At 37.1% G+C, this 25698-nt stretch overlaps 1 protein-coding gene across 1 annotated transcript in view; it reads left to right on the top strand.

Annotated features, from left to right (window-relative positions):
* COG5 (component of oligomeric golgi complex 5) overlaps positions 1 to 25698 on the top strand; it is a 441109-nt gene that overhangs the window by 391142 nt on the left and 24269 nt on the right. The window contains exons 15-17 of the mRNA XM_007504435.2: positions 7427 to 7537; positions 9330 to 9392; positions 17586 to 17689. Coding sequence (XP_007504497.2) covers positions 7427 to 7537; positions 9330 to 9392; positions 17586 to 17689 — 278 coding nt within the window. The remainder of the gene's footprint in view (positions 1 to 7426; positions 7538 to 9329; positions 9393 to 17585; positions 17690 to 25698) is intronic.

Below are 25698 nucleotides of genomic sequence, written 5' to 3'. Positions count from 1 at the left end.
GAAGGGAGTTCTTTACTAAATTTTGCCAATTTACATCCTGGTTTAGATAGGGTAGGGTTTTCCAATTATAATTATTTTTAAAATCATATTATCAACAGACTCCAAGCCATGGATTTGGGACCCAATTGTCATATAATTCAACATCTAAATATAGAAAAATTAGAATCAATAGTTGAGAGAAAAGTGTCCAATGCCCACTGACTTCTAGGGTGTTTCATTTCATCTAAACCAATAAGATAGGAGTTAGGGAGGGTGGTCATAAAGGGCATAAATTCATTCAGAGGGCATAGTTTTGAGGAGGGAGAAATCCTTTCCAAATATTATTAGAGATGGTAGAAACCATTAGAGATTATAGAAAGCTCCATGGAGGAAAGAGTTGAAAGAAAGGAGGGATAGACTTGAATAGTAAGAGATACAAGGAGAAAAATTAATTTTTCATTATATTATTATATTGTACTCTAGTCTTTGGCAGTAAATATTTTTAAACTTTTCAAACTTTTATGTAGATAGAGGGCTGATTTTGATAGAGCAAGGAAAGGTGAGCCTGGGGAAGAGGCAGAAAAGACTGAATTTTTCCCACAAATGACTGTACAGTCTTGCTTGGAAGAGACCTTAGACATCATGTAGTCCAACCATTTCATTTTACAGATGAAGAAATAGGTGTAGAGAGGAATGCCTTCCCTGTATCACAAAGGAAATAAGGATTGGAGCTGAAATTTGAAACTAGGCCCTCTAGTATTCATTGCTCTTAACCATTCTGGGTTTTTAGCACCCAGTCAATAACAGAGGAAAGAAGGGAAGTGGTGGCATTGATTTTACCTTTGCAACAATTCTCTCTTTCTAATGATGTCCCCATCCAAGTATAGGCCCCCATTGCCTCATGCTTGGACTATTACAGTAGCCTCCTGGTTCAGTCTGTCTGCCACAAGTCTCTCCCCACTGCAGATCACCTTCCTTCCACTTACCTGTAAAGCGATCTTCCTGAACTGCAAGCCTCACCATGTTAGCCTCCTTCGTAATGAACTAAGATCAAGTATAAAATATTCTCTTTGTTACACCAAGCCCTTCATAACCTTCCTCACAGCTTTCCTGTCTTCCTCCTTATATTCCCCCCATGTGCTCTTCAGGCCACACTGGCCTTCTTTCTGCCTCTTAAACAAGACACTCCTCTCAGTGTTTTCCCTTTCTGCCTCCCATGCCTGGAATCCTCTCCTTTATCATCTCCCCTTCCTGGTTTGTTTGACTTCTTTCAAGTACCACTAAAATTCCACCTTCTACAGAACACCTTTCCAGAGGCATCCTATTTAAGGAGTTAGGATGCAACTATATACAAATAAGCTATATTAAAGGAGATAAACACTAACATTAAAGGTGCCTGGGAAAATCTTTTAGTCAGTCAATAGGCATCAGATGTCTACTATGGATCATGAACTGTGCTAAATGCTTGGGATACAAAGAAAGAAGTTCACAGTTTAGTAGAAGAGACAACATGTAAACAACTAGATAAGTTCCATATGGGACAAAGAGGATACTGTCAGAAGAGGGGATGGCAATAGGGATGGGACTCTAAGCTGAGAAAGCATCATGATCATTAGTGGGTGTTCCATGGAATAGCAGAAAAGGCTAGTCTAGAGTTGAGAGTTTTAATAGGAAAAAATGTGTTTGTTTTCTTTTGTTTATAGAACAAACATGTATAATTTCATTAACTATTTTAATTCTTGCTCTTCTCTACTTACCATGCCTCTAGAAAACCAGCTACCAAACATTAATGTAAGGGATAAGAAATCTTTGGACATGCTTAACTCTTTCCTTTAGAAAAAAAATTAAACTCTATTTAAGTTTTAATTGAATTGAGTTTTGTTAAAGTATATACACTTATCAAAACACAAAGTTTAAAGTTTTTGTCTGGTGGTTTCTTTCTTTAACTTTCACATTCGTCATTTCAGTCAGACTTGTGGTTAATTGTGTCGGCAAAGACATATTCCATTAATTATTAACAGCTATATTCTGCAGGTTTTATTGAAATCATTATATACCTGGAGGACATGACATTGGACACATTTTATGAATTGAAAAATAAATTATACATTCATTTCTAACATTTTGAAAGGATTATTTAAGCTCTTGAATTTTCAACTAAACTCTCATATGGGTAAAAAAATTACAGTGGCAAAGGTTGTTAAAATAATTATTATGGGAAGTTATAGAACTTTATAAATAAACCAGCCCATTTGTTTTAAGATTTGGACGGAACTGCCTAAAACCAAGGGGATAGAATAAATTACTTCTTGAAATTTTTTATAGTTCTTTGATTCTCTGACTACTAATTAATTGTGCCCCTTTTGCCAATAGTATCACAGCTAAAGAAAATATCTAGGTGATATAGTTTCTTTCTCTAAATTCAGAATCAGAATGGGTTAGGTTTATTCTAACCAGGTAGCTTCTACTTCTCTCCGCTTAATGCTAGCAATCTAAGGGCAACCTCAACATCTTAAGATGCTGTGTTCCCAATAAGTTCATCATTTAGATTTCAGAATACTTCCCCATATAATCAGTGCCATGAAAATGATTGTGGATTTTGAGGGCCAGCCTAAGAAAGTTCTTTTAAACCTAAAACATACCTGAAGTATGATGCTTCACAACCCAATCTTAAATACCATATGTAGCCTCTTATGGGAATAGATGTCCATAGTTCAACTTGGAATGCCAAAAATATATCCTCAAATCTAGTAGTAATAGTTTGGAAACTTCTTGGATTCAAGCTGCTACTGATTGGCTCCACAGGTTAGGCTAAAGAGCTTCAGCAGGTATGGGTCTTGAGGAGAACTGAATTGAATCATATATATGGGGATTCTGGGGCTTGAAGCAGAATGACCTCTGGGTTAGTCCAAGAATTAAGCAGCAGATAGAATACTTTAGGTCAAATAACTGAGAAGTAACACCATCTTCTCCCTATAAACAAACCCTAGGGACTTTTCCTAGTTCAACCATTTACTATGTGATCTGTAGCAATCTTTCTTGCCTGGGCCTCAGTTTCCAAATCTGTAAAATGTATTACATGACATAACCTCTCTAAAATTCCTTCCAGCTGTGTGATATTCTCAGCACTGAGTTGGTCCCACAGTTACCTCCTTTCTTTTCTTCTAGGGGGCCCAGGAATTGGTTAGAGATCCTTTCCAGTAGCTAAGTTGGAAGCTTCACTACTATATTTCACCTCAAACCATACTCCCCTTTTTTCCTTTATTTTTCCACTGGAACTTGTAAGGAAAGTTGAATGTGGATGAGAATGACATTTAGTGTATAGGTAGGACTTTAGTAAGATTAATGCATTTGTCAGAGGAAAACGATAATCACGTTTATGTATTTCACCTCAAAACTGCTAGACCCCAGGATGAAGAAAAGAGGATGAAGTGGGAAGGCGAAGAGACAAGGAGATGTCTAAAGGGAACTTGAGAGAGGGATGGGAATGTATGTCAAGTTATAGGGATTCAGTTCAGCAAAAATTTATTCAAGCCTTCTATGTGCAACCCAGGCACTTCTATATATGGACCCATGGGAATACAAAAGGCAAAAAATATGGAAAGTTTGAGGAGCAGTGGTTTTAGAGAGGAAAATAATCAGTTGCATTTTGGATATACTGATTTTGAGATTCTAATGGAATATCCATTTGGAACTGCCTAACAGTATTTAGTGGCAGCCAGATGGTACAGTCGAGAGAGTGCTGGGCATAAAGTCAGAAAAACTCATTTTCCTAAGTTCAAATCTAGCTGTGTGATCCTGGGCAAGTCACTTAACCCTGCTTGCCTCAGTTTCTCATCCATAAAATAAGCTAGAGAAGGAAATAACAAACCACTCCAGTATCTTTGCAAAGAAAACTCCATATGACATCATGAAGAGTTGGACACATCTGAAACAACTGAACAACAATAATAGCCCTTGGCAATTTTTGGATTTTTTTTAAAACCCTTACTTTCTGTCTTAAAATAAATACTGTATATTGGTTCCAAGGCAGAAGAGTGGTAAGGGCTAGGCAATGGGTGTTAAGTGACTTTCCCAGGGTCTCACAGCTAGGAAGTGTCTGAGGTCAAATTTGAACCCAGGTCCTCTTATCTCTGGGTCTGACTCTCAATCCACTGAGCCACTTAGCTGCCCCCCCCCATTTTTGAATTAAAAAAATTCTTACATTGTATTTGTTCAAAAAAATGTGTTCATATTATCTCCATATTATAACATGTAATCAATAACTTGTTCATATGTGCTCACATCCCTATAGTTATACAATCAAGAATTAGTGATAACAAAATGAGACAGAAATTATGTCAGATATTTTAAAGTGTTTATACATTTTTATTTCTAATAATCTAGTCAGTATTTTTCATTCTTCCTTTCTCCATTCATACAAGCATTTATTAATCACTTTCTGTGTACAGAGATCTCTGTGCAAGAAGCCAAAACACATAAAATTATTTTAAATAGATGCATTCATACCTTCATCAGCATTATAGTATAAGGGAACAACACAGACACAAAAGTAAATGTTTGGCAGGTTAACTGCCAAAACAAAGACTAGAGTAAAAATCATTATAAAGAGAATTAGGAAAGGGCACGAGTTTATTCATTACATACAATGATAAATTATTCTATCCTTTTAGAAATTTACTCTGTCAGTTGCAATTAATTTAGTTCCTAATTGGTTTGTATGCAAATAGGCAAGCTGGAACAAAGTTTGAATTGTGTCTTATTCCCCCCCTCCCAAGCAGTTTGCATTTACATTTATGTTTTAAGCATTAAATATTAACAAATATTAAATCAAAATATGATCAATTTTTAATTGTTTTCTGGACTTTGTTGATTTTTTTGTTTGTTTTGCCCTTGGTCTCTGTCCGTTTTAGATTTAACAGTCAAGCATTTAATCCTCTTTCCTAAACTCATGCATTTAGAAGTGGACTAGAGGTCAAAGTTACAAGTTCTTCTGCCCCACACCTGCTCACCCACACGTGGCATGACCTTGCACAAGCTAATGACCTTCTTGGAGTTTTCATCTCAGAAATATAATCCTTACTTTTAGTGGTGTGATGAGAGCTGATAAATCTATTTCACAGAGTCACAGAATTTTGCCTGTTTAAAGGGACCTCACTGGCCGTCTGGTCCAATTCACACCTGAAACAAATCCTTACTAAAACTTGTCCTCCTTGTCAGCCAGCCTCTGATGGAAGAGCTCCAGTGAAGGGAGATTCACTATCACTGAAGGCTCCCATCCACTTTTGGATAACTCTAATTGTTAAGCAATTTTCCTGACATTAAGTCTAAATTGTCTCTCTACAAAGAATTCTATTTTTTGTTTCAAGTTCTGCCTTCCAGGGTCAAACAGAATAATTGATAAAAATGCATTTATAAGTACCTACTATGTATTAGGCTTCCTGCTAAACACTAGGGAGTCAGCATCTACAAATAGATATATTAAAGACAGATACAAGTTAACTTAATGAATGTGGAAAGGTTCTAGAAACTAAGGAGCCCAGGAAAGGCCTCATGTACAATGTGGTGCTTGAGCCGTGTCTTAAAGGAAGGCCAGGATTCCAGAGGTAGAGGTGAGGAGGGAGTATTTTCTCGGCATTGGACACGCAGTGCAAGCAAGTGCTAGTGAGTCTTGGAGCCCTTCAAAATTGGGCCCTTCTCCAGCCTTCCAGCTCTATTACGCATAACTCCCTTCCATGGGCTCCAGGGTCCACTTGGACCACTAGAATTCATGTAGAAGGTGAAAAACTTGAGGAAAGATAGTTTGGAATTGGGAGTTACTTGAGGTGCAGAAACCAATGAGTAGATTTTTGACGTAAGTCTGAAGAGAAGGGGACAGGTGTCAGAGATGTCATGGAGACAGAAGCAGGAGCTTTCAGGTGGCTCAATATAAGAAAGAGAGAGAATGAGGAATTAATGATCTAGGATGATATGGAAAGATGGTGGTACCCCTAACAGTAACAGAGGAATTTGAAAGAGGAGTGGCTTTAGAGAAGTAAATAATGAGGTTTTTTTATGAGTTCTATGTTGGGTTTGAGATACTGGTGGGACAAATCCTGTTGTAAATGCCCAGTTGACAATTAGTGATGCAGTCCTAGGATTGGGAGATATACTAGGCCAAGAGACATCCACATGAAGAGAATAGTTAAATCTATGGGAATTGTCGAGGGCAGCAAATGAGAGATGAGGCCCAGAGAGGGGAGGTCCTGGGTTCAAATTTGACCTCAAACACTTCCTAGCTGTGTGACCCTGAGCAAGTCACTTAACCCCCACTGCCTAGCCCTTACTGCTCTTCTGCCTTGGAACAAAAACACAGTATTGATTCTAAGAGGGAAGGGAAGGGTTTTTTTGTTTTTTGTTCATTTTTTTCATTGTAGTGGATACAGTCAACACGTGACTTCCTCCACCTCTCTTCAGCAGCATGTGTAGAGGAGAGAGGATGAATTGTGACAGTCATTCAGGGCTGGAGTTTAGGGAGGGCTAAGTGGCCATAGGACAAGAAGTCCCTTTTACATGGGATAGATACTGCAATACCAAAAGACAGTTATGTCATTCCCTCCCTCTAGCCCTCCAGTGTTCTCTTCTTTAGGCTTCTTCAATGGATTTGAAGCCTTTTACTATTTTAGTTACCTTCCTCTGAGCTTTCTTTAGCCCAGACATGCCAAACTCATTCACCAGCAATAGTTAGCCCAGATTAAAATGTAACTGAAAAATGTTTAACAAAATCAATAAAAATACAATATATCATAGATAATGTTAATTCGTGGTTTTCTGACAGCATTTTCTAAAACAGCATCTCTTTTTGAGTTGGACAACATTGCTCTAACCCATCTATGTCTTCAGCTTCTCATACATATTTGTTACAAGGGTTTTGCCTTTTTATTCCCCTGGTAGGAAGGATTTGGGGGAGGAAAGAGAAAAAAAAATAATGCTCTGCTTGTTGATTGGGGGTAACAAAGTTTAAAAAACAGTTGCCTAGAATTGAATACAACATTACAGTATTTCACTTGCAGTTTATTAAAAACTTAACACTCGTAAAATTTTTTATTAATTTCTAAGTTTGTAATTCATGTTACAGATATTAGAGACATTTCTAGCAACGTGCACTTTCTTAAAATAATAGCCAACACTTTGTGGACCTGTTGGTCACTGATCTACCTCCTATTGGGTGAACATGAGAGGGGTGTCACACCCTCTAGTGGAGACTTCACCAAGTATTTCTTCATATTTCTACATTTCCAGAGCCATCTCTACTAATGTATACCTATGTCTTCTCCCACTTCGGAGATATAGCTCTTAGATTCTTACATAATTAGCATGTGCATTGAATTCGTGGTATCAGAGTGTTCCAGGGTTAAGTGTTTACCACATTGTTTTCACTGTTTTTATATGTATTCATTTATTGCAGCTTTCTACACAAGGAGAAGCAAGTCAAGTGATTGGCCCTCTTACAGAAGGTCAGAGAAGGAATGTAGCAGTAGTTAATTCATTGTATAAATTACACCAATCAGTTATAAAGGTAAGCCTTACTTATTGCCTTTCATTTTTATTAAGCTTTTCTGATTTTGCCCCAGGTTTTTCCTTTTCCCAGATTAAGAGACTATATTAAATCTTAGGGTTTTTAATATTAACCTATCAAAAAATGCTCATTGTAAACAAACAGAAAATAATCTTTGATAGGTTGGCCTTTCATCAGAAGCATAGTCTAGCTATATAATTTTCTTGGCATTTTTTCATTTTAACAAAAACAAAACGATTTTAGACCTTCATGCATGGGTGTTGATTTAATTAATTTATTATATAAGTGATTAAAAATTAATCAAATGTGTTTCATGTTATAGTACAGTGGGATAAGTTGGCTATGTAAGCAAAGGAGCTATATTCAATTTCTATCTCTGCCATTCACCACCTCTATGATCTTAGGAAAGTCATTTAATCTCTGAGCCTCAGCTTGTTCAACTGTAGGATGAGAGAGCTGGCCTAGAAGACCTTACATCTACTGCAGTAGATTGTAAATCTATGATCCTATGAAGAAAATCATTTCGCTTTCATCTAGGAGAGACTAATTTGACATCAGTCTATAGTGAAATGAAGGGATGCTTGAGTCCTTCACCAAAATAAAGCAATTTCTTTAAATCACTGAAAATTTTCACTTTCTTCTTTCTAACTTTAAGCAGATTCATTTCAAGTTTAAAAATTTTTAGAATGTTCTTTTCACTTTCCATGGATGACATGACTAAATTTTTTTCTATTAATAATAATTCAGAATAAATTATTGATTGGCCTTTAACCTTCACATATATTATCCAAGATATTTCAAACTACTAATTCCTAGGAAAGAAGCATATTCTGGGGCTGAAAGTAGAAACATAAGTCCTTATAATAGTATTGATGATAACAATTTGAACATTTCTTTATTTAACTATACCTTGTACATCATGTTCTTTAGGGAAAGAAATGAAATATTTGGGAAGACTGAAAAAATTAGAAATTAAGTGATAGTATCATGTTTTTTTACCTAGAATGTAGTGTTACATTTTCCCTTATTTAAGAGATTCTTTATAATTTTTAAGTTTCTGAACAATTCCTTTTTGCATACTAAGCTTTGTAAAATGATTTGTTACCTGAACAAATTATAGCTACCAAAAAATAAAAACTTAAGGTTGTATTTTTCCATACCATCTTATTGTTATTATTCTAGAATATCAGAAGCAATGGAAGATTCTGTTGAAACAGTTTTAAATGTCTCTATTGATACTCAAATTTTTTTTATAATGTTCTGTATTGATTTGTAAAAAGTGAAATGTCTGGCATTTGTGTTTTAAGGCTTCTCGAAAATTAGATTCTGTTCCAGATTTCCCTTGGGGAATTAAGGCATTGATTTTTTTTTCCCTTTCCTTTTCCTCTCTCTTCTTCTCACTTTTTCCCCTTCCCTCTTTTCTTCTTTTTTCTTTTCACCTCATATATCTTTCTCCTTTCTCTTTTTCTGGTATATAACATAAATATATTTCTTTGCCACTGAGCTTTATCTCTTATGCTTCCATACTGGTAAAGAATATAAGAAAAAAAGTCTTTAATATTCTTTATATTTCTCATTCTTTATTGTGCCACATGTTGTTTTTTGAAATAACCTGTGTATATCAGAAAGTACAAATGAATTTTTGAAGTATTACAAGAAATATCTCTAAAATAATGAGCATAATTTAAATATGTAGTCTTGAAAGTCTGTGTTGTTACTTTCTTGTCACATCTAATATTGGCAAATATAAATGACTTCAAAAATTTTTGCTTTGATTAAAACTCTTTTTTAGGTAGTTTCTAACCAGGTCTCATTCCCAGCAGCAGCAGAGGAAACTGTAGCTACAGCTCTAAAGGTAAGATGATTTCATTCATTCTTTAACATTTACTTACCTGCTAAATTAGAAGTGATATAAGAATGCTATTTTGTATTATTTGAGATTAAATATTCATGTTTAAAAAGTTTAAAAGTTAGAATACATTCATCCTTGACATGAACAAAATCTTTTCTGGGAGAACCATCTGCAAGATAATAAAAATATGATGAAAATCCTATATATGCCCAAATACAATATTAATGGCACTGACCAAAAAGAAAAGGCTGAGGTATGAGGGTTGAAGTAGAAGATGAAGTTTGAGTGAGTCAGTCTGTTGTTGGAGGCAGCTGGTGGCACAGTGGAGAGAGCTTTGAGCCTGGAGTCAGAATACCAGAGTTCAAAAGTGATCTCAGGCACTTACTTACTAGCTGTATAACCCTATGCAAGTCACTTGAGTTCCATTTGCCTTCATTTCCTTAACTAAAATGAGCATAATAATAGTGCTTATCTCACAAGGTTGTTTTGGGGTTCAAATGAGATAATAATTGTAAAATGGTCTGGCACATAGTAGGCACTATATAAATGCTTATTCCCTTCCCTTCCCTTGCTAAAATGCGAGAAAAAAAAATGAAATGAAATGAAATTCTATAGAATCATCATTTTCTTTATCATCCAGTTCTAGAGCCATTTGTATAGATTTGGAAGAAGTGCCAGCTATGTACTTTCTGCCTGCTGAAGCAGCGCCACTAGGAAGAACCACTGGGACCTCGACTCTTTCCAGTCATGGCTACATTTGACTACTGATTCCCCCACATTGTTAGTGTGTGTGTGTGTGTGTGTGTGTGTGTGTGTGTGTGTGTGTGTGTGTGTGTGTGTGTGTGATGCCTACTGTTCATTATTGTTGTATTGGTGCCTTTTGGTTTTAAATCATATGCATTTCTTTTCATGGCTGTCATTTGGAGGAAAAAGTGGTCCATAGAGTGAAAAATAGGTATAGATTACTAATGGCCATTGCGATAACCGTCTACCAAGCCAGAGTCAGTACGGTGAGAGGTGCCCAGAGGAGCGTGTACATAACATTCTGCAGAATACATTGCCTGTATCCACACACCTTAAAGGACTTCAGTCCTAGAGCCTTAGACGAAGAAGAGGCCTGAGAAACCATCCATGCCAAACCCATAATCTTATAGAGGAAAAAATTGAGATCTGGAGCAGTGCAGCCATTTCATCCCAAGTCATACAGGAGATATGGGGCAGAGCCCTGATTGAAGCTCAGGTCTCCTAATACTCCAGTGTGCTTTCCACTCCATAGAGTTCCATATGTAATGACTGTAATGAAAGGTTAGAGGCAGTAGTGGCTAAAGGACTTGCTATAAATCCCTGAAGAACTGAGTTGAAGTCCCACATCAAATACATATTGTCTTTGTGACTCCAGGAAAATCACTTGACCTCTCAGTGTTATGGGAAACTCAAGGTGCTTATCTGCAAGCATAGAAAGACTTTCTTTTCCTGAGAGTTCCCTGTAGCAATAGAATCATAGGTCTAGTTTAGTAGTTTCAAGTACAAATAGAAGTAGTTCCCTCTGAGCCTCACATTGACTTAAAAAACCACAAATTAACTTTATATTCTGTTTTAATTTATGTTAACATTTTCCCATTTCATTTTAATCTGGATCAGGCTGCACCCTGCAGTGTTGTGATTCACATGGGACCATTGAACTGTATGTTTGGCACCTGGGATCTTGTCCACAGAGGCAGACTTCTGTATACCATTCAACAGTAGAAAGAGCACTGAATAGTTCAAATTCTAGCCTAGCTTCTTCTTATTTGTGTAACTTTTGGACAAATCATTTATCCTTTTTGACCCTTGGCTACCTCATCTTCAAGATGAAGAATTGAGACTAGATGATCTCTAGGTTCCCTTGCTATAACAATTCTAAAATATTTTAGGATTATCATTTCAATATTCAATTTGGAAACTTTGAAGCAGATTATGGTCCCCAAATTCTTTGTTTTTAAATTTTTTTAATTTTAAACTTTTTTATCATGCAAAACACAATTCCATATTGGTCCCATGTTCTTTAATATGTTATATTCCGTCATTAATGACAAGGAGAATTCCTGTAGATAATGATAATATATAGTCTAAAAACCTAACTAGATCTTTGATAAGATAGAAACTATCTCCTCCCCTTTTTTCAAGGCCCAATTTGGATATTTTTTTAAATATAAAATCTTTTCCTGATTTTCTTCATCTGAAAGGAGTCTCTTCAAATTTCTATATGGGTCTTTTGTTTTTTTTAATTTTATTTTTTTAAACCCTTACCTTCCGTCTTGGAGTCAATACTGTGTATTGGCTCCAAGGCAGAAGAGTGGTAAGGGCTAGGCAATGGGGGTCAAGTGACTTGCCCAGGGTCACACAGCTGGGAAGTGTCTGAGGGCAGATTTGAACCTAGGACCTCCCGCCTCTAGGCCTGGTTCTCTATCCACAGAACTACCCAGCTGCCCCCATGGGTCTTTTTTTTAATATTCATTGTTTTCCTTTTATAATTCATATCATTTGTATACTATCTTCTTTTTTTTTTTGTCTAGATCTATGTTGTCATAGATAGAAGGATCTCCCAGCAAAGAAATACTCTACCACTGAGGAACAACTATTCTGAAATGTCTTCTTTAACACTTACCTTAGAATTGATGATAAGAATTGGTCCCAAGGCAAGAGAGCAGTAAGGGCTAGGCAATTGGGGTTGTGACTTGCTGAGGATCACATAGCTAGGAAGTGTCTAAAGCCAGATTTGAACCCTGCTCTTCCTGACTTGAGTCCTGGTGCTCCATCCACTGGCCTCCCAGCTGCCCCTCTGCAATTTAGTTTTAAAGATTAAGTGGCTTACCTATAGTTACACAAAGAATATATATCAGACCCAGATTATCTTGACCATAAGGCCTAGAATATTTACTAAGCACACTGTCTCACATATATTTCTTATTAACTCCATTAGAATGTAAGCTTCTTGAGGTCGGATAATGTTTTATCTTACATATTTATTACTAGCATCTTACATTGTACCTTGCTTACCTCAGTGAGCCCTATGTCATTACTATAAATAGCAGTGTATCATTAATATTCATTATGATGACTGATATTCATCAAGAAAAATTTTATTATTATTCAATCTAGTTTCCTTGAAAAGGCAGGGGAATGTATAAATACATTTTTAAAAAACATAAACTGCTTAATATTTTTAAAAGGTGTTAACACTTAAAGTGATGGGCTTCACTTCTTTGTGAAGCCAATCTTATCCTAAAAATTCATTTATATATCATTTTATTCACTATTAATGCTAGGAGAATGCTATAGTACTATTTATGTGTACATAGCATAGCAGTCATTTACACAAGACAATTTAGAACAAAAAGAAGGTTAAATAACTTGGGCATAATATTTAAGATAACTTACTCCTAAAGTTGTTATAATTATACAACTCTGTTATTAATGTGTTCATTAATATTAACAATGCCATTTAGTGACATATTAGATAATGCCCCTCATGTGAGAGGGAAAGAAACTAAAGCCCAAAATAACATTGAATTTTTGGTTAAAAATTAACAATGCAGAAAAGGAAAAAAAAAAGGTTATGATGTCTTTTTTTCCTGTAAGAAGAAAGTATGTTTTAATACCTCCTGTGTCACATAATGAAAGGATACATATTTTTGGCTCTTGGGGTTCAGCCAGTTACTACACATCATAAATTGTATCTGTAGGCCTAAGAGATTTAATGATATACCCATAGCTTTACTATAGTGAATAGGTTTTCTTTTTTTATCATAAGGTAATTTAATCTAGTTATTTTTCAAGTTAAATTTTCCTAAGGGTTGTCAAATGGTTTATCTTCTATCTGTCATTATTTCCCTAGCATATGTAGTTGCATTTAAAATTGTCCCATTCTATACTCAAACTTGATTGGTCTGGCACTCTTTGCTAATGTTCTTTTCCCACTTTATTCTCAGTTAGGACACTAAGGTCAAATTTTTTAGCAGACTAGAATGCTTACCAATGCTGCCATGACTTTCTTAGGAAATTTCTAGCAAAGGAGTCCTTGCTGAACAAACTTTAAAATAGTTTAGTCTATAGCTCAAAAAAATACAAGTATGATATTCTCTTTAACACTGTCCCCTAGACATCTTGGTAAAGTACAAAGTATTCTATATTGACTCAGATGATTACCAAGGAAGAGAGAAGGAAAACACCCAGACCAAAATTTTGAGAAACACCTGCATTCTGGGATTAAAAGAGGGTGAAGAAGTGAGAGAATGAAGGAACTGTTAAAAAGGAGGACGTGAGACAACAGGAGAAAAAAATGGTGTCTCTGAAGCCAGTGGAGCAGAGTATCTAGAAGAAGCAATATCAGAAGCTGTTGAGAAATTCAGGAAGCTATAGACTGAAAAAAAAAAGGGCATGAATATGACAGTTAAGAGGATATTAATTAGCTTTTCTATAGCAGTTTCAGTAAAATACAGAGGGTCATTTTATAGGGGTCCAGACATTAAGGAAGAAGAAAGACTTGCTACTGAAGACCTGGCTAAAAGGAAGGAATAGAGAAATTTTATTTAAACTAGAGAGACCAGAACATATCTGTAGACAGAAATGAAAGAGCCACTAGAGAAGGAGACATTTAGGATGCATGAAGGAAGAGAAGAACTACTTCAATAGAACTCTGGAGAATGAGGGAAAGAGAAGGATGGAAGGGGCAGGTGGAGGGATTAGCCTTCATGAGAGAGTAGGGAAGTTTTCTCTTTGATAATTATAAAAAGTAAAGAAAGGTGATTGATTCTAACCACTTACAAAAAAACAGGAGATAGGGCAGATAGGTAGCACAGTGGATAGAATGCCAGGCCTGGAGTTAGGAGGTCTTGGGTTCAAATCTGGCCCCAGATACTTCCTACCTATGTGACCCTGTGCAAATCACTTAACCCATGTTACCTAGCTCTTACCACTCTTCTGTCTTATAATTGATTCTACTGCAGAAAGTAAGAGTTTCAAAAATATAGGAGACATAGTAATGGTGGCCTCAGTTTTCTCAGTGATGTAAAAAGCTAGGCCATCTGCTTTAAATATGGTAAGAAGGGTGCATCTGGAGGCTGAGGGGGAAAGGAAAAGGTTTGGAATAGTTGATATGGTGAGTGAGGAATTTGACATGAGTAGAAAAGAAAACTGTCCAGCAAACGTGATGTTATGCCAGAGGTTATGTACCCTGAATTTAGAGTTGACCAAATTAGCTACTTTTTGTTATTTTTTCCAGTTTTGCCTAGCTGGCCTTTGCCCAGAGTAGAGAAACTGAATAGTGGAAGTTCCCTGGGATGAGGATTCATAGTTGAGGAGCAGTGAAAGATTGGAGGCAGAGAATTCTAGGAGGTCGGTGAAATATTAAAGTGGTCAATTTTAGGCACTAAGGCTGGGTATGGAAGAGAACAAAATGTGAGTGAGAGAGATCAACTATGAATAAGTTCAAGGAACAGAAGTCATAGATAGGACAGAATGGAAGGAGTGTGAGTGAGAAGTTTTCTTCTTGAAAATGGTGAAACTCTAAGAAATGTTCAGATCTTAAGTTGTGACCATGTTGGTATGGTAGAAATGGGGTAGGCAAAAAGGCAAAAAAAAAATTGGGTAAGGAAGTTATTAGTAGAGTGACTAGCACCAAGCTCTGTACTTAGTAGGCATTTAACAAATAGATGTTGAACTGAAGGCCCCCAGTGCTAATGGCAGGGAGTGAATTCGAGAGGGAAGAGACAAGCCTGCTGATTCTTCTAGTGAAGACACAGTGCCCTAAGTTAAAAATTGGTCATGTTTACCACACAATTCTAATCAAAGGTCAGTCACAAAATCACAGAACTTCTAAGTTAGAAGGGCTTCTCAGTGGCCATCTGGTCCAACCACAGAACTGGGGCGGGGGTGGGGGAGACCTCCCAAAATCATACCCTACAAGTTGTCATCCTTGAAAGCCTCCACTGAGGAGGAACACACCACCGTCTAAGGCTGCCCATTACACATTGGATGGCTGTAATTGTTAGGAAATGTTTCCTGGCATCAGGACTAAATTTGTGTTTTTTCAGCTTTCCCTCATTGTTCTTCAGAGTCAAGGATAACAAATTTCAATAATTTGCTAATTAGTCTGCTCTAATATCTTCCCATGATTGAAAATAGGTCTGGGAGATATCACCAGGGAAGGAAGGACAGAGTTCTGGGGCCTTCGGGCCCTCTTCACAGGTGAGCACTGGTTGCTCTTTGCATGAAAATGGAGGAGCTAGGAGAGAAGAACTGAAAAGTTTCCTTAGGAAAGGGCCCTTTTTCCTTGTGGAAGTCAAGCTCTGAAGCTTCAAGTCCTAAAAATGTAACTAGATGACAGCTGGACTGATTCCAGATTCAGAGGAGACTGTAGATAAGAGTAGTCCAAGGGCTGTTTGCATTTTATCCTTTATGAAATAGAGAGCCCCTGAAGGTTTCCAAATAGAAAAGCAATATGCTCAGATGAGTTAATTAGGAAAATTATTTTGGTTATGTGGAGACTAAGCAGAGGAGAGCCTGGAGCTTGAGAAATGATTATAATAGTTCAGGCAAGAGGTAGCAAGGGCCTACACTAGAGGACTGGTCATGCGAGTGCAGAAAAGGGGGCAAGTGTGAGAAAGGCAGGACTGACAGAACTTGGTAACTGAGGGAGGAGAAAGAGAATAGGCAAAGATGTCGCTAAAATTTTAAGCATCTGGTGGCTGGGAAGGTAGTGATGATGCCATCCCAGAAATAATAAACCCGTGACATGTAAATATAAACATATTTTTATGAAAATAACCACATTTTAAAATAATTAGCCAGAAGTGGCATTGTTTTAAATATTTTAGCTAATCTCAAATCTGTCCTCAGATACACACTAGCTATGGGACTATGAACAAGTTGCTTCACCTGCTTGCCTCAGTTTTCTCAACTGTATGTAAAATGGGGGGTGGTAAGAATAGCACTCACACTGAAGGATTGTTGTGAGAATCCAAGAGATGATGTTTGTAAAAAACAACCAACCCCCCAAAAAAGTACTTAGCACAGTGCCTGGTACTCCATAAGTGTTTATTCTCCTACCCTCCTCCCTTCCTTTTAATATCTGAGTGAAGAGCAGATAGTTGAATATCCATTGGGATATGTTGAGTTTTGGGTTTTTTGAATATACAAAGAATCCAATTGTATTGTACTTTAAGGTTTGCAATGCTCCTTGCCATCTTACCTCATTGATTCTCACAAAACCTCGAGGCAATTTAGGTGGGTGACACAAAGTTGACCTAGGAGTCAAGAAGACTTGTGCTTGGGATAGCTGGGTGGCTTAGTGGATAGAGAGCCAAGCCTGAAGATGGGAGATCTTGGGCTCAAATTTGACCTCAGTATTTCCTTAGTGTGTGACCCTGGGCAAGTCACTAAACCCAACTGCCTTGTCCTTACCACTCTACTGCCTTAGTGTCAGTTCTAAACCAGAAGAAAAGAGTTTTTAAAAAGAAGACGATGAGCTCAAATGATGCCTCAGACACTTACTAGCTTTATGGCTCTTATAATAATAGTACCTACCTCCTACGTTTGTTGAAAGGATAAAATGAGAGAATATTTATTAAACACTTTGTGAAAACCTTAGAGTTCTATATGCATGCTAGCTACTTCTTTTAGGTGCTATTGTTTCCCCCACTTTACAAATGACGAAAGTGACTTGCTGAGGGTCACCCAGCTAGAAAGAATCTGAGGTGGGATTCACACTCAGGCATTCTTGATTCCAAGGACAGCCCTCTGTCTCCACCATGCCACCTGTCTGCCTCTTAGAGCAGTTGAGGGGAGGGGCAGGCCTCAGGGCCAAGAAGAATTCAGGATTTTGGACAATCTGAGGGGCTAGGGAGACATCCAGGTAGAAGTAACCAACAAGGGTGATTGGAAGTACACATCTGGTGTGTTTACTGAAGCTTGATATATAGATTTGGCATCATCTAAATTGAGGGCAGATTGGAATCCATGGTGAGCAAATGCAAGTTCCCAAGAAGAAATTGTGGAAAGAAAAAAAGGGAGAGAAGAGAAATTTGTTTAAGAATTTATATATATACAGTCTTAATTAGAGCCTAAAAAAATATTCCTTTTAACCAAAATTCTTCTCAATATCAATTCTCTTTGTACAGTTTTCCTCAATTTTATTCCTGTGCTTTGTTTTTAAAGACAATCCATGATCTTATGGGAAATGCTGTGCAACCTTTGCTGACTTCAGTAGGAGATTCAATAGAGGCCATAATCATTACTATGCATCAGGAAGATTTTTCTGGGTAATTACTTGTTATTAAAATCTATACGTATTGTAGATTGTTTTTTGCCAGAGTCCTCATCACTTCATGCCTGGACTCTTAAAACAGTCTCTCTTTAACTGGTCTTGAATGCTTACCTCTCTCCTTACTATAGCCCAATTGGCATACTACTGCTCAGTTAACTTTTTTCTCATTTAATGCTTGTCATGCTGCTCTTCTAATTAAGAACTGACAATGACTCCCTATCTTTATCAGATTAAGTTTGGAGTTTTCATTGTGGCATTCAAGGTCTTCTCCTGAGTAGTCTTCTTTTTTTTTCTTTTTTTGTAGAGAGAGACAAAAGTTATTTTGTTTTATGTTTTTCCTTCTTTCTTTAGGACACAAAGTTGTGTTGGGAGACTTTAACACACTGGAAGAGTGTTAAATAAGTAAAAACCAATGCTTGTATGAAACTCAAGCTTTTCTTTCTTTTTTCCACCTCAGTGGCTTTTCATTCTTTTTAAAAAATTATATTTATTCCATATTACATGTGGATAGTTTTTAGTAATCATTTTCTGACATTTTTGTGATCTATGTTCTCTTCCTCCCTCTCCATCTCCTCCCACCTTCCCAAGATGGTAGGCAATATGATATAGGTTAGACATGCGCTATCATGCAATATGTATTTCCATGTTTGTCATGTTGTGAAAGAAGACACCTATTGCTTATATGAGAACAAACTCATGAAGGAAATGATGTAAAAAATTATTTGCTTAACTCTTCATTCAGATTCACCCAGTTCCTTCTCTGGTGATGTCTTAATTAGATTTTAAGTTCTTAGTACAGCATGCAGCACATTTTAGAACTTAGTAGGCTCATGAATGTTTATAGAAAAAGTAATTTAAAATTTAAAACTGGCTAAGATGATATCAGCAGGCAATTTGGAAATTTTCTTAGCAAATACAAAGTACAATTTTTTAATTCAGTCCCATTTTTGAAATGTATGCAAAGCATATTTTATCCTCATGAAGCTTGAGTTAACTAACCTGCTGAAAAACAGTTTTTCATTACCTCTACCCTATTGCTTCTCTTTTCATTGTAAGAAAGGATTTCTGCATTGGTTAGTCAGAAGGTTAGATTTGATGGGCCCCAGTTCCTTCCAATTCTGAGACTGTGTGAGTCTTTTCTGTGCACATTTATTAACTGCCTGCTACGTGGAGGACATAATCTTAGGTACTTGGGAAAATATACCATTCAGATGAGAGCCAGGCCTTGGCCTTGTAGAACTTTCAGTTTTATGAAGGTTTAAGACACAAATGCAAATTTCTGTGTTATATTCTATAGCATTACAGTTAAGTATACTAAAATTAAAGAGATTAGACAAAATTATTTTAAATGATTCTTTCAAATGAGATTTTCAAAAGAAGGTAACACAGGGGGCAGCTGGGTAGCTCAGTGGATTGAGAGCCAGGCTTAGAAACAGGAGGTCCTGGGTTCAAATCTGGCCTCAGACACTTCCCAGCTGTGTGACCCTGGGCAAGTCACTTGACCCCCATTGCCTATCCCTTACCACTCTTCTGCCTTGGAGCCAATACACAGTATTGACTCCAAGATGGAAGGTAAGGGTTAAAAAAAAAAAAAGAAGAAGGTAACACCATATTAATCTGACAACCATTTGACAGATATGGGAAAGTTGATCCTATCATAATCCTTTAATTTTCTTCAAATAATTTCTTGTGTCATGTAATAATACTTAATATGTATAACATATCAAGGTTTGCAAAGCACTTTACCTTTTGTATACCATTTGGTCCTCACAGCAACACTGTGATATAAATGCTTTTATTATCTCTATTTTATGGATGAGGAAACTGAGACTCAAAGAGATTAAATTATTTACCTGGGGGGGGGGCAGCTGGGTAGCTCAGTGGATTGAGAACCAGGCCTAGATACAGGAGGTCCTAGGTTCAAATCTGCCCTCAGCCACTTCCTAGCTGTGTGACCCTAGTCAAGTCACTTGACCCCCATTGCCTAGCCCTTACCACTCTTCTGCCTTGGAGCCAATACACAGTATTGACTCTAAGACGGAAGGTAAGGGTTTAAAAAAAAAAATTACTTACCTGGGTCATACAACTATTAAGTATCCCAGGCAATATTTGAACTCGGGTCTTCCTGACTCTTTGGACAGGCTTCTAGTCACCAGCTAGCTAGGTACCTCTCTCTTTTTAAGAACAATGAGAAGTACAAAAAGGCTAAATTATTTTTTAATAAATAAAAATATCTTAAAATTTGTTTGAGATAAAGAGTTAGAATCTTAATCCCCCATGCTTGGTAAAAAACTGGGTCACCTCAAATTTCCCAGTCAAACTAATCAGGAAAGTCTGCTACGAATGAGGCTAAAAACTGATTATTTTCTAAGTAAGAGGATGTTTATGTACTTGCTGATATGAGGCTATTTGCTGGTGAGCAATTATTACTTTTGCTGTGTCCTGCACAAATAGAAGTTAGCAGCTATGAACCAATTTCCCAAATGAGCTCATTACTAGGATGATTTTTAAATGTGGGTTTAGGATACCATGAAGAAATCCTATTCAAGCAGAAAGCACTCTGCTTTTATTATCAATACTCTATTTACCTTGCAGGCATGAGCCATTTAGGGATGACAGGACACAGTTAGTTATATGTTCTATAGGTAAAGGATGTTAGAAACTTCAAGCTGAAAGGAACCTCACAAAGGTCTCTGAGGCCAGCTGGGTCTCTCCAGTTAGGACACTGCCTAAGAGACTCCAGAGTGATGGCTGCCTGCTGCTTATGTCCCCAGAAGTTTTCTGTTACAGAGATTCTTTACAGGACTTGCTTTTGGAATGAAAGTTGCTGCCCCCCAAACCATCTAGCAGCCTAGAGTCCTCAGAACTTGCACAAACTCTCTTGTAGAAATGATTATGGAATGTAAATGTAAGTACCCTCTTTTTATTTGTGCCTGCAGCCTATATTTGTGGAATGTGGCATCTGTCATGCCTCTTCCATTTACAGTTGGCCCTATCCAAGTGTGTAAAGCAAAGCACACTTTCTCTAAGTGCTGGGTGCTATGTCCATGAAAATATGGTTTGCCAAGACTGTGAATTGCCAAAACTGTAAAGGTTTTGGCCAAACTGTAAAGATAATTTTTAGTGTCTTGATTTAAATCAAAAATAAGTGGTCACCATAGGAAAATTCCCAAATATGAAAATACCCAAGTCATTTGGGTTTTATGGGTATTTTAATTAATATAAATGAATGAATTAAGGGAAGGATAGAGAAAAAGAGAAAATAGTAGAAAGGGCCTAGGCCAAATGGCCTAGTCCTGAGCCTAAGGGAGACTAGTCGGTCTTTATCACTCACCACAAGATCGTCCCAAGCAAGCTCTAGTCCTTCACTGAAATCCTCAACTCCTAAACTGAGTTCAGAGACCCTCCTTTGAACTCCTGACCTCTTCCAATTCAGCTTCCAAACTGAACTCAAAAACAAACTGAACTGAATTCTCCTTTTAAAGAAATTTTCTCTTATGTCACCTCCCCTAAATTTTCACATCTACAAATCACAGTAGACACTTTTTCCTAGGACTGCCCATTCTTAGTCCTCACCACTCTTTAGTTCTCACCTTCTCTGGGTAGATTATATCTTCTAAGTACTTCACACCTCTTTTGTTAAGCTTGCCTTTTGTAAGTTGCTTGACCTTTTAGTGATTAATTTAACCTTTATAGGTACTTAGCACCCTTTTGTATTAGATCTAAAAATAGACCACCTAGCTTAGGGTTTTTGCTTTACTATAAGTATGAGTTGGGGACTTTTCATTGTTCAATCAGTAATTTGCAACTTTATCTTCCCCTAAGGCACTCTCTGAGCAGGGAGGAGTAATTTTAAAGTTCTCAATACATTCCTGACCAAGTACCTCCATTGTAGAGAATGGGGAATAGCTTAATCAAATCTTCTGAAGTAGAGTCTGAGCAGTTTAAGATTCACAGTGCCAGGCTGGGACCTCAAGCCTTTTTTCTGTCCATCATTTCTCATCTGGCTAGCCTGGATTTCATTATCCCCAGAAGGGCATCTTTTTGCAAGTTGAAATCAATTCTGAAACTCATCTGTCCTTGGGACCTCCTTCCCCTGGTTAAAGAAGATGAGGACTAGACATCTGGGAGCTCCTCCCATACCCCCTGTTTAAAGCGAGCAAACAAGGATTCTACCCAGCTTACCTTCTGGATTTCATGATCTCTAGAAACATCATTCAGTAAGAGGGAGTCTGCTCTGAAGCCCACACCTCCTCATGTCATTTCCCAACCCCCCACCCCCGTGCTGCGGAACTTCATTTATGTATTGTCTCCTCTATTCAATAGTGAGTTCCTTGGGATCCACGACTTTTATACTTTTCTTTGATTCCCAGCACTTAGTATCATAGAAGGCATTCAATAAACATTTACTGACTAAAGATAAAATGTATTGTTTTAAATAGTCCTGTGCACTAGCCTGCTTATGGTTGTCCCACCTTGGCTGAACATGTGCCCTTTGAGGTATCTCACTGATAGATAATCTGTTCTTAGTAAACATAGCAGAGTAGAAATGTAGTGTTTTCCAGTGCACTAAGGTATTGTTTCCACCTCTGTCCAAAAGGAATTTTCTGCATATGTTTGATGAATGCTAAAATTCCTTTATCAAGGGACAAAACTTATTTCACTGAATTAAAATGAAAATGTTTGGCTAAAGTAATGTATTGATGACAACAAATTCACCCCAAAATGTATTCTGTCGGCCTAATATAAAATGACTTCTCATATTCTTTTCTGTTATGAAAATTCTGTTAGGAAGAGGGTTAGAGAACAAGGAAATACTGGGCATCTAAAGCAGGTATGGTTGCCATGCCAAGAGATGGAGATGGGAAGCCTGTGAATGTTAGTGATTCCAGGGCTTTGTTGGCTGACCTTGTCGATCCTCTACTATAGAAAGACAAGAGAAACTCTGTGCCAGACTTACAGGAATGTTACAAGAAGTATTATTCCTAGAGGATTCATTAAGTAAATTCTCACCTTACCTTATATCAGCCAAGTTTAAAAAAAAATTTTTTTTGACATATTCATCAGAACCTAAACTCTGGCGTATACTGCATAGTTCCTGATGTCCCAAAAAGTTCACCAAGATTCCAAGTGTTTCACTGGATTTGGTGGTGCATTCTCCAAATGAACCCTATATTACATATCCCATAATTGGGACTTTTCTTTTCATCACAGGCTTTACTTTTTCATGGTTTTAATACCTTTTTCTGCTCTTCTCTGAAAAAACTGATGGAGTCTGAGTATAGATCCAAACATGCTATATTTTGCTTAATTTCTTTTCTCTTTAAGATCTCATCCACAAAATGACTACTTGAGAAAAATGTTTTACATGATTTTACATGTAAAACCTGTTACAGATTGCTTACCATCTCAGGGAGTTGGGAAGAGGAGGGAGAAAATCTGGAACTCAAAAAATTTTAAATTAATGTGAAAAATTATTTTTACATATAATTGGGAGAAAAGAAAACATTTTAAAATATATGTATAACACATATATACACGCACTTATTTATATTTACATATCTATGTATGTATATATATTAAGATTTAGCATTGTATAGATAGACACATATACGATTGGCTAATTTTTACCAGTTACTTTCTAGTTTTTGTTTTAATACTTATTTCTTACAAATATGTTGCATTCTGTTAATGCACCCTTTTTGGAAAGAATATATATTATTCTATGGTATCAGATTTGTTTTTTATTTAAAATTTTCTATCATGAATTTAATAAACATGAGATAATATTTGTATAGCACATAGTACAATGCCTGCTATGTAGTAAGCACTTAAAATGTTCATTTGCATTTCCTTCTTTCTGATTCAATATATAAAGAATAGCAGAAAAAGAGTATATGAATCTGAACTATTGGGTACAATTTTAATTTTTTTAATGCATGTTGAATTCAACATAGTGGTAACAAAACTGTCTTGCTTGTCATTGTGCCCTTCTAAACTTCCTTCTGTGCTCTTTTTTGTATTTTAATGTTCCATTGACACTATTCTTTCTTTTCTCCTTTTTTTGTCATCACTCATAATCACTATCTACCATGTTATCCCTCAAACCCCCTACCCAATAGAAACCCTCCCTTGTGGGAAATAAGTACTGCCAAGCAGAACAAATCTACACCTCAGCCATGTCTGAAATTGTCTCATGCTATATCTCTAGTCCATCACCATACCAAAAATTGAGAAACATTCATTATTGCCATGACTTATCTGTTGATCCAAATTAAGGGTTAATCATACTCCTCTGCGTCTGGAGGGGAAAAGCATATTCCATGAATGTGTTGTTATTTCAGTAATTCCATAGTCAGAATTCTACTAGACAGAAGAGGTTAGTAGAAAAGCTGAGCTATTTTTGCCAAAAACTTATTTGGGATAGGCAATATTTGCTTGGCAAAGTGTGTAAAATGCCATTCCACTATCCATTATTGATGCATTTTCTTACCAGTAGAATGTTGGGATTGAAAATTATATAGCTGGAGTTACCTTGAGAGGTCATCTAGTGAGTACTGCACTTAAATCACCCAAGACAGATAATTGTCTCTCTCATTCGTAATAGTCTTCAGACAAATGTGTCCTATAACTTTTTCCAATAATCTTTTTAGTGTCAGAAGGAAGATTTTTAAATAATTGGACCAGGACAGTATTTTATACTTTCTCGATTCCTGGAAGTAATAAAATCGACCATTTGTGTCATTAAAGAAATAATCATATACAAGAAGAAAAAAAAAATGAGAGAATGTCAGTTCAGGGCATTGTCTTTCTTTCCAAAACCTTCTCCTTTTCCAAACTTTCTTGTTTCTCTTGAAAGAACCACCATTTTTTCTGTCTCCTGGGTTTTTTTACTCTCACTGCTATCTTTGACTCCTCATTTTCCCTGGCCTCACAATCCAGTTTGTTGCCAAATCTTGCCACTTCTACAACATATCTCTTAAATCCTATCCTTCTCTCCACTCACAGTTACCACCATAGATACTATCACCTTTTGCTGAGACTATTTGCCTCCTAATAACTTGTCTCCCTCCTACCTTATATCTCTCTCCATTCCAGCCCATTCTCTGCCCAGCTGCCAAAGGAATTGTCACTAAGTGCAGACTTAACTGTATCATTCCCCTGTTCAGTAAACTCCAGTGGTTTTCTATTGCCTATAAGACCAAATACAAACTCCTGTGTTTGTTCTTTAAATCCCTTAACAACCTGATCCCCACCTATCTTTCTAGCCTAGTTTTCCATTACTCCCTTTACTCACAGATGGTGCTCTTTTCCTCATTTCTGTGTTCTCCATTCCTGGAATGCAGCCCTTACCCTATACCTAATCATGGATTCACCCTTTCCTTCAGGGACCAACTGAAGTACTGCCTTCTCCCTGAAGCATTGCAGCTCCCTACAACTGCTAGTGCCCTCTCTCTCAAATTACCTTGTATTTATTGCCTACGTATTTGTTCTACATGCACTTATATGTGCACCTGTTGTCTCCTCCATTGTATTGTAAGCCCCTTAACAGTCACAGCACTTTTGGAAAAGGGGACCATTCCCCCTTCACACCCACAAGCCAATTACCGCTAACAGGCAGATACACTCAAGAGTTCTAGAAATAGCCCCATATCCCCATCAGGCTATTGGTTCGACTCCAGCCCACCCCCAAAACCAAGGGAGCAAGCAGCAGGCAGATAAAACCCATCCATTTCTTCTGCACCTTCATCAGCCTCTGCTTCTTGAGCAGCCCCAGCTACTAAAGACCCAGAAAAGAAGATTCTCACCCCCAGAGTCCTTGGCACTGTCAAATGTTTTGACATCAGAAACCAATAAGGTTTTTATGAATGGAAAGGACATGAAATCAGATACATTACCATCTGCTCTGCATTTGTAACTCCCTCCATGTGTTGTCTCCACTTATTAGAATGTGAGCTCCTTGAGAGCCGGGACTATCTCTCTTTTTTGGGGTCCCCAATCCTT

Source organism: Monodelphis domestica, chromosome 5 (genome assembly GCF_027887165.1).
Source record: "Monodelphis domestica isolate mMonDom1 chromosome 5, mMonDom1.pri, whole genome shotgun sequence".
Classification (NCBI taxonomy): Eukaryota; Metazoa; Chordata; class Mammalia; order Didelphimorphia; family Didelphidae; genus Monodelphis; species Monodelphis domestica.
The sequence above is the reverse complement of the archived record's forward strand: the minus strand, read 5'-3'. Positions and strand labels throughout refer to the sequence as shown.